We start from the raw sequence: 13,592 nt of genomic DNA on the forward strand, positions 1-13,592 counted from the left end.
CCAAAGGCCTCCCGATACGATAGCATCACGATACTTGTCACAATACGATATAATCGCGATTTTAAACATATTGCAATATGATGCGTTAGATTGCAATTCATTACCTTTTTCCAATTTGAAATTTTTAGCCAATTTCAAATCATATCCCCAAAAATGATATAATGATGTCATATAATGATGGATTGATACTTGGCGTCGGTGTCTCGATACAGTATTGCCACTGAAATATCGCGATACAATGCTGTATCGATCCCCCCACCCCCACCCCTAGAGTCCATAGAGACAATCAGCTCCTAACAGTGAACTGACTGCTACAGATCTCTTAAAAAAACAGCTCTGCTTCTCTCTTCTCTCTCTTCATATTTTAGGGAATGACAGCACATAAGGGGACATTGTATAGTTTGGGTCAAAGACCATCTCTGACGTAGGTCTCGGCCTGTCAGTCCCGCACACCTTTGTGTTCACACACTTAAGTAATAACTGCGATTCCAAGACATAGAGGCCATTTCCAGGACAGAAGTGAGATATCTACCACACCTGTAAAATACCAGAAATGCAGCCCGTAACAAAGTCATGACAGTGACATGACATTTACGGGCCTGCAAGTAATGATCGTCTTTCCCGGCAACAGCTCAGTGAACAAAGACTTAAAAAGATGCCTAACTGGATTGTATGTTGTGTAACGACAACACGCACTCGGCCACTCTCAGGTAACACGGCACAGATTGGGTGAACAAAGAATGGAACTTAATATGAGGTTTAAAGCGTGGCGGCGACGCCCCAAAACCACAATGCTTACTCAATCTTATTCCGCTTCACACACACACACACACATAGATTGAGCAGCAGAAGCAGTGGAGGTGTTAGGGTCTGTGAGTCACTTTAGATGGAGAAAGGCTGGGTCAAATGAGTTGGACTGAAAGGTAGAGCAGAGGGACACTAAAGCTACTGACAGAGCAATGAAAAGACTGTACATGACTTTGTGTGTGAAGTGTGTGTGTTACTCTGCAGCTTGTGTGTCGTGTGCACCCAGAGAGAAGATTTCTGGTCATTAATAAGTTGTAAAAGAGCTTAAATGTACAATTTTATAACATCTGAACAATATGCCACCTGTTATAAAATGTATTAAATGTGTGTCTGTGTGTGTGTGTGTGTGTGTGGTTGTGGTGGGTGTGTGTGTGTGTGTGTGGTGTGTGGTGTGTGTGTGTGTGTGTGTGTGTGTGTGTGTGTGTGTGTGTGGTGGTGTGTGTGTTTGCAGATCCCAAGATAGTAGTTATTGATGGACTATATGACATTATGTGAAAGTAATGGCAGTAATAGTAATTCATTGTAAATGTGATTTAAAAATGGAAATTGTTGCGTTCCCACTTCGACAACACAATGCTGACCAGCAACCAACATCTGTGTGAATTTCTGATTTGAAATTGTATCTACTTATTCCACTGTAAAATCATATTTCCTGCAACATCTGATCCCACCTAATGTGCAAAGTTAATAAGTTAGTGTTACGTAGTGTTGAAAACGTCATAAAAGGGACAAAAAGTGTTGAAAAAAGGGACACAAATGTAAGAAAAAGACAAAGAACATCGATAAAAAGCGTCAACAAAAGTGTTGATTTTCAATTTTGACGGGAAGACAACACAAGGGTTAAATACTTGTTTGAAGAAGTGTCTGATTTAAGAGGAAGATCATTTAAAATGTATTGCAGTCTGACATTTTGTCTGTGTATCTTTGTCAAGTTAGTTATGGCACACTGCTGGTGGATTGTAACGAGAAGCTAGTATCTTTAACCTCATGTCAGAGTCATGTTACTGAAGACCACATTTCCCAGAAACCTTGTTCCTTTCCGGCTACTTTAGTCAGTGTTTTCCTCTTTTGCATTACTGTTAACCATACTCGTATACACTGAAAAAAATGTAACGGAAAATTTACAGTAACTTTCCGGCAACAATTGTACAGCAAGTTACTGTAAATTCTGTTTACAGTAAAAGTACTGTACTTCCATTTACAGTATTTTATATATTCATTGTAAAATACAAAACAATTAAACACAACATAAACAAACAACATAAGTAGAAAATACATTAGTTTACTTTTTACAGTACTATAGTGGCTATATTGGGATTTTTTTACAGTAATGCTTTGACTACTGTGATTTCAACTGTAATATTTAGACTGCTGTAGGTTCTAATGTGAACTTTACAGTATTCTACTGTAAAAATCATATACAGTAATGTTACTGTGCAATCTAAAGGAAATAACTGTAGATTTCACAGCCATTATTTACGGTGTACTGTAGTGTAAGGGAATGAGATGTACTGTATGTGTAACTAGTACAATAACACACAGTGTTGGATTCTACCTTTCTTTGGCTTGTTGTTGTTGTTGTTGTCTCTTCCTTCCCTCTCCTCCCTCTCCTCCCGCTCTGTCCAGCGGCGCACCTGCTCCTCTCTCATCTTCAGGAAGAGGGTCCTCTTCTGGTCCTCACTGAGGGCCTCCAGCACCTCGGGGTCTACCCACATGTCCTCGAGGATCTTAGCCAGCATCCTGCCTCTTTTCCCCGGGTGTCGGAGACGGCCGTCAGCCCCTCTGTCTCTCCTTCTTCCAGTGGGTCGTGTTTCAGTGGTGGGGTATGATCGCTCCTTTTTCCTCTTCCAGAGTCAGGTTCCCTTTTCTTTGAAGGATGGGGGATCAGGTGGTTTAGCTGCTGGAGGTCACTTTAGTGTCCTTTGTCAAGTGCTCTTCCTGTGGTGTAGGACTGTGTTGGCTTCTCTGGAGGGAAAGACACAGTGTGTCCGGATGGACTGAAGGTTGCTGTTGTAGAGAGAGAGAGAGAGAGAGAGAGAGAGAGAGAGAGAGAGAGAGACAGAGAGAGATACGTTTTAGTTCCAATTTTTATTTTTGTCGCCTTTTCCAATGTTTTTTTTCCGTCACTTGTTCCAATGTTTCGGTCACTTTCCCAAGAAGGTTTAAAGAAATATTATTGTTGATTTTTCATTTTTGTCTGCGTTTTTGTAGGTTTCTTTTTTCAAGATTGGTCCATTTGTCATATTTTGATGTAGAAAGTTTTTGTGAACGGGTCAAATTTGACCCAAGGACAACAGGAGGGTTAAAGTTGATCTTAATCCGTCAAATTAGTGTTGGCCCTTCGAATAACAGGAGTCTCTGAAGGACTCCGAGGAAGGTAGAACCCACATCAAAACGTAAAAAATAAAACCTAAAATTAAGAAGACATCTCTGTTACACCGGCGATTCGTTTTACTCCACGCTGTTTTGTCCTGCCCTGGTTGCCCGGATCGCCCTCTCTCTCTCTCAGCCATGCTGTGAGCTAAAATGCTAACGTCAGTGTGCTGCCATGCTCACAATGACACTGCAACGTGGAAATTTGGAGGTACAGTATGAGTTTGGGTGGTGATGGTGCAGCGGGCATGACACATGCCTTTGGTGGGGAGCTCCTGGGTTCAATTCCCACGCCGTACATCAACCAATGTGTCCCTGAGCAAGGCACTTAACCCCTAGTTGCTCCAGGATATGCGACCTCTGATGTCAATCGCAGTTGTAAGTTGCTTTGGGTAAAATGTAATGATAGTCTTTACTCTGTTGGGCATGTTGCAATGTAATTAGCATTTACACAAAGTACAGATTCGGCTGATGGGAATATTAAAAGTGGATCATGATGCAAAATATAGATCAGATGTTGGTGCTATGGCAAGAAACATCGCACTACATGAAGTCAAAGCCTTGTTGGTAACATGAACATACAATGTTCATGGTAATCCATTTTATTTAGCAGTCAAGATATTTCAAATATCATAGATCAGAGATCTTCAACAGGGGGTTCGGAACCCTTAGGGGGTCCTCAGTCAATGCAGGGAGGGGACACCAAATTATTGTAAATTCTTTTTAAAAGTTTTTTCAAACTTTAAGTATTATCAGCTATATAAATTCTACGGCTTACTGGCCTGTAGTCCCTAATCCACTGTGGCCACATGTAAAATAATACAAGTAAATGATAGAATCACGCCAACAACTATAGGCTATTAAATAGCTTAGCATTCTAGGCATAACCCTCATGTTGTCCTTGGGTCAATTTGACCCGTTTTCAGTTTTTTTTAAAATTGTCGGAAAAAATGGGCCGTCAAAATAGATTTTGGGGGGGAAAAAAACTCAAAAATCTTAAAAAAAAACTTGAAACAAATAATAAAAAAATGCACAAAACATTGAAAGAGTGACAAATGTTGAAAAAGCGATAATATTGAAAAAACGTTTTCTTTCATAGTTGGCGGGAAGACAACACAAGCGATAAAAATGCACATATAAAGGCTTTAGGCCGCCTACATGTCATTGCAGGCCCAGGTGGATTTTACACAAAATATGCTGTAGGGGGTCCCTGCTCCGTCTCTCTTTTCCGTTAAGGGGTTCTTTGGCTTAAAAAACTATGAAACTATGAAGACCCCAGGATAGATAATAAAGAGCTACTTCCTTAGTTCCTATTGAGTGTAACACCCTCAATTCTAAGACCTGAGTGCGTTTAATCTATTTACCCTCTTTATTGAAATTACACACTGGCCTGAAATACACACACATGCTCAGGTCCTCTACATGCATAATGGTGATGTCACAGTGAGTGGGTTGCGGTTGAGGAGGGGGGGGGGGTGGTGTTCAGTGCCTTGCTTGTGTATTGTTTCTAAGGACACCCAATGTGCCGGAGAACCCAAAAATCTTTAAAACCCAATCTTGGTGGATCATAGTTGGGTTGTGACGTCATCATAAACCACACATTCACATAAAAAAACTTAGAAAGCAGACCTGTTAAGGTGGTGGTTCAAGGGTCGGGGGGTTGGGGGGGGGGGGGGGGCATTAGGGTCCCAGATAGTTCAAGTGGATACAGTGGTCAATAATAATAACATTAATAATAATAATGGATACTCTTTATTATCCCCTATGGGGAAATTACATGTACACTCTGTGTTATTACACACAAGCCTGAAATACACACACATACTAGGCTATACATGCGTTAATGGAAAGATGTCAGAGTGGGGGGGGGGGGGGGGGGTTGCCAGTGTTGGAGCAGCGCCTGGAGCGGTCGAGGGGGGTTTGGTGCCTTGCTCAAGAGCACCTGGCAGTGCCAGGAAGGGAAAGGGCAAGGATATAAGGCACTAGATGAGTATTTACTATTCACATGAACACCCCCCCCCGACCACTGTGATTGAGATAATGGATGAAGATGCATGGTGGTGAGAGTCAGTGGCGTCGAAACAATCCAGTAACGAGTTACGTATAAGATACATTTAAAACAGTTTAAGCTTTTGAACAGGATAAAATGACCTGGATGGATTTTGATCAAATGATACGTTTTAGTTCCGGTACACCTGCTGTGACTTTTGAAAAACAAAACTTCATTAACAGGTTTTTCCCCCACTTAGGGTCAATAATCAGTTGGACGGTCTCTCTGCGTCCGCCATGTCAATCACAAAAACCATGTGAGAACTCGGCAAAACACTTGGTTTTTACCATTCACGGTGACTCCATTTGAACAGTTTTCAAGTTTTTCCTCTCACTCCGACCCCAAGCACCCCCCACCGGTCCACTCCTTCCCCCCCTCCCTGAAGTTTCTCTGTCTGACTTTCGGTCATGAAGAGTCCTAACATCTCAGTTCTGTTCAATCTCAGGGTTCAAGTAAGGATTCCTCCAGTGTATGTCCATCAGTGTCTATACCTGAGCCCGGGCTCGATCAATAAGCACAGCGGGGCTGTGTCTCTGTGCGGGGTCCCAGTGTCCTCTAGTAGCAGGACTGGACATGTCTTAATGGACCAGCGGCGTGCTTCTTTTCTGTAGGTGAGCAGGTTTTGGCAGGTATTGCAGGTTGTTGTGGACACGAGCGCTGTGAGGATCCTCTGTGAAGGCCTTCGAGCTGCGCCACGCGCCCCCATGCTCGGACTTTGTCTCTTCTGAGGAGTGGACAGAGAGAGAGAGGGACAGTGTGAGTTTCTCTGAGACTTGCCTGAGTTGAGGTCTAATAACTCACGCTGATGTCCTTTCAGGCAGCAGCTCTACTCTCCCGACACTGTGTTCCACGTAACTTTGGCTGCTCTGTGATACCATCATGTTCTGGAAAGATTTATTAGCTTTAAAACCTTCAATCCATGAAACTAATCACAAAAAGACACACGTTTTTTTTAGCCCACAACGAGCAAGCCGGTAGATTCTCTTTCTGACAAAGTACATGTGATGCAAGCAGGTTGGTACGTACTTTATTGTGTATTGTCAACACACTTGCTCGTGTATTTCCATTTTTATTTTGCAACTTATGCTCCGCTACATTCAGAGGGAAATGTACTCCTCTCCATTTATTGGACATTTATCTTATTAGCAAACTTTGATCAGTTTTAGAGAGGGAAGAACAGAATGCCTTATGTCGTTATACAAGAGCAGTACCACTACATAAAAAAATATAAAAATATAAAATGTAACTAGTGTAGTAGAGAAGAAAAAAAGAGAGGGGGGGGGGATATGGTGCACGTTCTAGAGCACTATATACATACTGTATATAACATAATAAGAAATATAAAGGGTTTGTATTCACATTATGAAAAATTAGTTATTAGTGTATCAAACGTCCTGAGTATTAAATATTCACAGTAATGACATCAAGATATTAAGTTTTAAATATTGCAAGTAATGAAATAGTGGTTAGTATTATAATTCATAAATAAATGATGATGCATTATCAAATATGAGGCAATGGTGCAAATAAAAAGCAAATCCCATCCCATAGATATGAGCGCACCTCAACCTGCAATATGACATGCACATGTTAGCATTACTGATAATATCAATAATGAAATTTATATTATAACACTGTGGAAGTGGCTTTCCCTAAATAATAAATGATATTATTTTGTTGGTGTATTTAAATTTAGTACCTCAGTTACAGTTCATATTACCTTGTCTATACTTCTTGATTGTACTGTAAGGACTTTTGCTGTTAAATGTTGGGGACTTTCATTTGTATGAATAGGGTGTATTATGTACAATGTGGTAGTACTTGTAGTTTACCTAATAGAATCTGGAAATGAGAAATCATAGAGTCATAAATGAGGTTTCTCTCACCTCTTCCCTCCACCTTGTTTCTTACCTCTGTCCGTGGCCTGGCCCTCTTGTGTCTGGGAGCTTGTCTTTGAGCGGGGCCTGGTTGCCATGGTACTAAAATGGGGCTGTAGAGAGGAGTCCAGTCGCCGAGGCGTACGAGCCTGATCGCTGTCGCTGTCCTCGGCGGGGTCCTTTGGCTCGCCATCAGCGCTGCAGGAGTCTCCTGTCCCACTGCTCGCGTGCTGGAGCTCGGTCATTCTGAATGCATGCGGGACACAGTGTGATGGTAAGACCTGATACAGTCTTCATCCATCCTACCCCACCCCCCCCCCCCCACTTCAAACCCGCAAACAAACACACAAACTCACCATAACATCTGCGAGGGACAGCTGGATGTCTCGCTTCAAGTCGAGCTGCGGGCCTCTTTCCCTGGCAGCGAGTCCACCGACGGACGCAGTTCAATTATCCCGTGGACTCTGGAAGCAAGGGCGTGAGTTTGGTTAAACATTGGAGGGGTGGGGGGGGGGGGGTAGTTGAGATCTCCACTTTAAAGCCAAATTGAAAATTTGAACGTCAAACACTTCATTTTCTGAACCAATTTAGGCCTTTGTGCTGCACAATGTCTGCAAATATCTATATGTAAGGGAACTGGTAGGTTTTTGGGATAAGGTACACTGGCCATTGACCAAGGGCCCCCAAGCCCTATAAATTACATCTACGTCTGGTAGACAAAGATAGCATTTTTAGTCCCACAGACAGCCGTCCTAACTTTCAATCAATCCTCAGTGGTCATACAGCAAATACTCTCTAATCCAATTAGGAGGAGGAGACGGCTCGCTGACCAAGGCCCGATGACTTATCAATCACAGTTATGTCAATTGTGAGGGACTGAAGGCTTTTTAAGGCGGATTTCGCGTTGGTTAGAAAAACAGTGGATGAGCCCCGAGACAAAGCTATCAGTGTTAAAGTTAAAAGTAATTCAAAGATTAGCACATTCTGGACATTCAAACGTATGGACACATTGGACGTCAGAAAATGAAAGCACATGAAGACAATCTGAAACCCATGTGATGGGGGACATGGTAGAGGTGAGGATCTCATTTTAGTCTATGTTTTGAAGAAACAAGTAGTTCATTTTTTTTTTTAACACTAATTCAAAAATCAACCACACCTTGTCTCTTCAGCCTACTGCTGCAAACAATCATAAAAATCCAGCAAATGGATACTGTTGCTACGATGTCTGTTTTATACATCTCATCACATTTAGGTCAATGACAAAAAAGCCCAATGAGTCAGTGTGTGTATATAGTGGTGTGTGTGCGCGTGTGTGGTGGTGTGTGTGTGTGTGTGTGTGTGTGTGGTGTGTGCTTTTTAAGTAGGTCTTGTGTTTATTACCTGTTGTTCATGAGGCTCTGGAGGGTTCGGAGGACCGAACTCGTTCCCCTCTCCGATCACGCGGACGCTCACATCGCCGTCCCGACCCAGCGCCACTCACATGCTTGTTTTTCAGCTGGAGGGGAAGAAAAGATAAGAAGGAAAAAAAATGAAAGGGTAAGCTTGCAATCTCTCAAGATTCAGCAAAAAGCAATCTCAGAAATTGTTATTCTTGCTTGATCCAGAGGTGGTGCTGTCCTATAAGTGTAGGCTGGGGAACCACACCACAGCAGCAAATCTCACTGTTTTTCTGTCTCTTTGGAGTAAGTTCATGTGTCTCACTGCAAAACATCATTCATGTTGAATAATGCAGGATCAGTACAAAAAGTTCAAGCAGGGACCTCATTCCTGTCAGACCAGATCAGACCTGGGTAGTGTAACAGAAACCCCCTCTAAGTTTACAGCCATCGACTGACTCTTCACTAAATTCATTGCAAATGGTTAACTTATGTCAACGTTTCTTGTTAGCTGCCTTCACGCAACACATTATTATTCTTACATTTAACACACAGGGTATTTCAGGTTGTTACTATGACAAGTCAGAATGTCTGCTGTGAAAAAGGTCCATACACGGGGGAAACATGGAAAATGTGTACAAACAGGTGTTTTCCATGAGGTAAAACACCAACATGACATCACTGATTGGGAGGGGGTGTGTGGTTGAAAATTGAAACTTAAGGGGGATGTGTACAGCACACTTTTCTGCCAGATTTACCTTTAACGACACGGAGAACGAGAAAGGAGTCCGTGGGGGGGGGGGGGTCACCAAAGGCCTCCGATACGAAGCATCACGATACTTGTCACAATACGATTAATCGCGATTTTAAACATATTGCAATATGACGTTAGATTGCAATTCATTACCTTTTTCCAATTGAAATTTAGCCAATTTCAAATCATATCCAAAAATGATATAAGATGTGCATATAATGATGGATGATACTTGGCGTCGGTGTCTCGATACAGTATTGCCACTGAAATATCGCGATACAATGCTGATCGATCCCCCCAACCCCTAGAGTCCATAGAGACAATCAGTCTAACAGTGAACTGACGCTACAGATCTCTTAAAAAAACAGCTCTGCTTCTTCTTTCCTCTCTTCTAATTTTAGGGATGACAGCACATAAGGGGACATTGTATAGTTTGGGTCAAAGACCATCTCTGACGTAGGTCTCGGCCGTCAGTCCCGCACACTTTGTGTTCACAACTAAGGAATAACTGCGATTCCAAGACATAGAGGCCATTTCCAGGACAGAAGTGAGATATCTACCACACCTGTAAAATACCAGAAATGCAGCCCGTAACAAAGTCATGACAGTGACATGACATTTAGGGGCTGCAAGTAATGATCGTCTTTCCCGGAACAGCTCAGTGAAAAAAGACTAAAAAGATGCCTAACTGGATTGTATGTTGTGTAACGACAACACGCACTCGGCCACTCTCAGGTAACACGGCACAGATTGGGTGAACAAAGAATGGAACTTATATGAGGTTTTAAAGCGTGGCGGGAGACCAAAACCACAAGCTTACTCAATCTTATTCCGCTTCACACACACACACACACATAGATTGAGCAGCAGAAGCAGTGGAGGTTTTAGGGTCTGTGAGTCACTTTAGATGGAGAAAGGCTGGGTCAAATGAGTTGGACTGAAAGGTAGAGCAGAGGGACACAAAGCTACGACAGAGCAATGAAAAATGTACATGACTTTGTGTGTGAAGTGTGTGTGTACTCTGCAGCTTGTGTGTCGTGTGCACCCAGAGAGAGATTCCGGTCATTATAAGTTGTAAAAGAGCTTAATGTACAATTATAACATCTGAACAATATGCCACCTGTTATAAAATGTTTAAAGGTGTGTCTGTGTGTGTGTGTGTTGTGTGGGTGTGTGGGTGTGTGTGTGTGTGTGTGGTGTGGGTGTGTGTTGTGTGTGTGTGTGTGTGTGGTGTGTGTGTGGTGTGGGTGTTTGCAGATCCAAGATAGTAGTTATTGATGGACTATATGACATTATGTGAAAGTAATGGCAGTAATAATCTTGTAAATGTGATTTAAAATGGAATTGTTGCGTTCCCACTTCGACAACACAATGCTGACCAAACCAACATCTGTGTGAATTTCTGATTTGAAATTGTATCTACTTATTCCACTGTAAAATCATATTTCCTGCAACATCTGATCCCACTAATGTGCAAAGTTAATAAGTTAGTGTTAGTAGTGTTGAAAACGTCATAAAAGGGACAAAAAGTGTTGAAAAAAGGGACACAAATGTAAGAAAAAGACAAAGAACATCGATAAAAGCGTCAACAAAAGTGTTGATTTTCAATTTTGACGGGAAGACAACACAAGGGTTAAATACTTGTTTGAAGAAGTGTCTGATTTAAGAGGAAGATCATTTAAAAGTATTGCAGCTGACATTTTGTCTGTGTATCTTTGTCAAGTTAGTATGGCACAACTGCTGGTGATTGTAACGAGAAGCTAGTATCTTTAACCTCATGTCAGAGTCTGTTACTGAAGACCACATTTCCCAGAAACCTGTTCCTTTCCGGCTACTTTAGTCAGTGTTTTCCTCTTTTGCATTATGTAACCATACCGTATACACTGAAAAAAATGTAACGGAAATTACAGTAACTTTCCGGCAACATTGTACAGCAAGTACTGTAAATTCTGTTACAGTAAAAGTATGTACTTCCATTTACAGTATTTTATATATTCATTGGAAATACAAAACAATTAAACACAACATAAACAAACAACATAAGTGAAAATACTTAGTTTACTTTTACAGTACTATAGTGGCTATATTGGGATTTTTTTTACAGTATGCTTTGACTACTGTGATTTCAACTGTAATATTAGACTGCTGTAGGTTTAATGTGAATTTACAGTATTCTATGTAAAAATCATATACAGTAATGTTACTGTGCAATCTAAAGGAAATAACTGTAGATTTCACAGCCATTATTACGGTTGTACTGTAGTGTAAGGGAATGAGAGTACTGTATGTGTAACTAGTCAATAACACACAGTGTTGGATTCTACCTTTCTTTGGCTTGTTGTTGTTGTTGTTGTCTCTTCTCTCTCCTCCCTCTCCTCCGCTCTGTCCAGCGGCGCACTGCTCTTCTCATCTTCAGGAAGAGGGTCTCTTCTGGTCACTGAGGGCCTCCAGCACCTCGGGGTCTACCCACATGTCCTCGAGGACTTAGCAGCATCCTGCCTCTTTCCCGGGTGTCGGAGGCGGCCGTCAGCCCCTCTGTCTCTCCTTCTTCCAGTGGGTCGTGTTTCAGTGGTGGGTATGATGCTCCTTTTTCCTCTTCCAGAGTCAGGTTCCCTTTTCTTTGAAGGATGGGGGATCAGGTGGGGTTAGCTGCTGGAGGTCACTTTAGTGTCCTTTGTCAAGTGCTCTTCCTGTGGTGTAGGAAGTGTTGGCTTCTCTGGAGGGAAAGACACAGGGTGTCCGGCGGACTGAAGGTTGCTGTGTGAGAGAGAGAGAGAGAGAGAGAGAGAGAGAGAGAGAGAGGAGAGACAAGAGAGAGAGAGAGAGATTATTATCTACTGTGTGTTAGTTCCCCTCCATTCAATCCGCTCTGTCTAGCAAAACACAATAGTCCTGAAGCAATAAGCCACAATATAAACTCTGTGTGTGTGTGTGTGGGTTGTGTGTGTGTGTGTGTGGTGTGTGTGTGTGTGTGTGTGTGTGTGGTGAGTGTGAGAGTGTGTGTGCAGTGTTGACTCTGCATACGTAGGCGCGAGAATGCCGCTGTGCTTTCAAACACTACAAGTAAATAGGGACAGGTTTAGCATGTAACACACACACACACACCACACACACACACACACACACACACACACACACACAACACACACCACAGAGACGCCAACAGGGCGTTAATGATTGCATGCTATCTGGGGGTAAACAGACATAGATAGAAAGAAAAGACAACTACAGTTCACTTGAATTATTGCAATAACAGTAGGTCACAAACACACACACACACACACACACACACACACACAAACACACACACACACCACTATGACTGTTCTTAGCACCTTATCAACACACGTGACACTGATAGACATCAGTTAGTAATAACTCCATCAGGAAGTCCTCAGAGTAAAATCACCGGGAACCTTCAGCTCAAACTGTGTGTTTACACACTTTAAAAGCAGTCCCCGCCCTGGACACACTTTTAAAAATTGTGAAACAGTGAGTTTCTGAGCGAGAGCCAATAGGATTTGTGTCTGGGATAGGAGTTGACCAATCTGCACTTAAGGGCAGTCTGACATTACGGTAACTCAGGAGGAGCTGGCTAATATGAAATATCACCCTTTCAGTTAGTGTTTGAGGCGTGGTAGATGTTGAACCATAGAATTACACGTAACCTCACATTAGACTTGAATAATTATGGTTTGAGTCCAAACTGAGCAGTAAACAATCATGTGTTGCCCTCAACAGCTGACGCAGGACTGAATGCAAAACTGGGACTAAAAACAACACCAATTTTACATCCCACGTAAAAGCTGGAAAACCTAGAAAATAGGGTGAAGCCTAAAAAAAACGATAACTTTAAAAGAGATAAAGAACATGGCTGCTTTACATACAATGACTTATGTTGTGATATAAAAAGAGCAGTAGCCCATAAATCGTACCATATATAGCATATAGCAACACCATTAAATAACAAAAAATGTTATGTTTTAACAGAAAATGTTATGTTTGAACAGAAAATGTTATGTTTTTATAATTACGGTAGAAAGTCCGGGTAATGAGCTGACAGTACTTTTTGTTATTTTACGGATTTGTTTTCTTAGAGTAAAGTAAAACTTTAGCTAACATATGCAGCTGTATATTATTATATATATATATATATTAATAATATATTATATATATTAATATACAATATATATATATATGTATACATCTTCATGCATTATTGGTCTACTGTGGAATCAGCATACATTCATTCATCAACTCTGTGCAGCACTTCTCAAGTCTTCTCAGTTGTTTTTCAGAGTGACGTTTTTGTGATCTATGCTCTTGTTCATTGTCTCTAAGAGTGTGTGTTC

The 13,592-nt window shown here is 41.7% G+C and overlaps 1 protein-coding gene, 1 long non-coding RNA gene and 1 pseudogene across 2 annotated transcripts in view; 1 reads left to right on the forward strand and 2 right to left on the reverse strand.

Annotated features, from left to right (window-relative positions):
* The window catches only part of zgc:92242 (SH2 domain-containing protein 4A), a 20,207-nt gene that overhangs the window by 4,035 nt on the left and 2,580 nt on the right, over nt 1-13,592 (reverse strand). Inside the window, exon 2 of the mRNA XM_032510900.1 lies at nt 2,363-2,814. Coding sequence (XP_032366791.1) covers nt 2,363-2,546 — 184 coding nt within the window. The 5' untranslated portion in view covers nt 2,547-2,814. The remainder of the gene's footprint in view (nt 1-2,362; nt 2,815-13,592) is intronic.
* Nucleotides 5,786-11,724, reverse strand: LOC116685919 (uncharacterized; annotated as a pseudogene).
* Nucleotides 12,028-12,330, forward strand: LOC116685968 (uncharacterized). Its single transcript, XR_004331094.1, has 2 exons — nt 12,028-12,177; nt 12,238-12,330. It is a non-coding gene; the product is annotated as an uncharacterized LOC116685968 (long non-coding RNA).

This window comes from Etheostoma spectabile, unplaced genomic scaffold, assembly GCF_008692095.1.
Source record: "Etheostoma spectabile isolate EspeVRDwgs_2016 unplaced genomic scaffold, UIUC_Espe_1.0 scaffold273, whole genome shotgun sequence".
NCBI classification, from domain to species: Eukaryota; Metazoa; Chordata; class Actinopteri; order Perciformes; family Percidae; genus Etheostoma; species Etheostoma spectabile.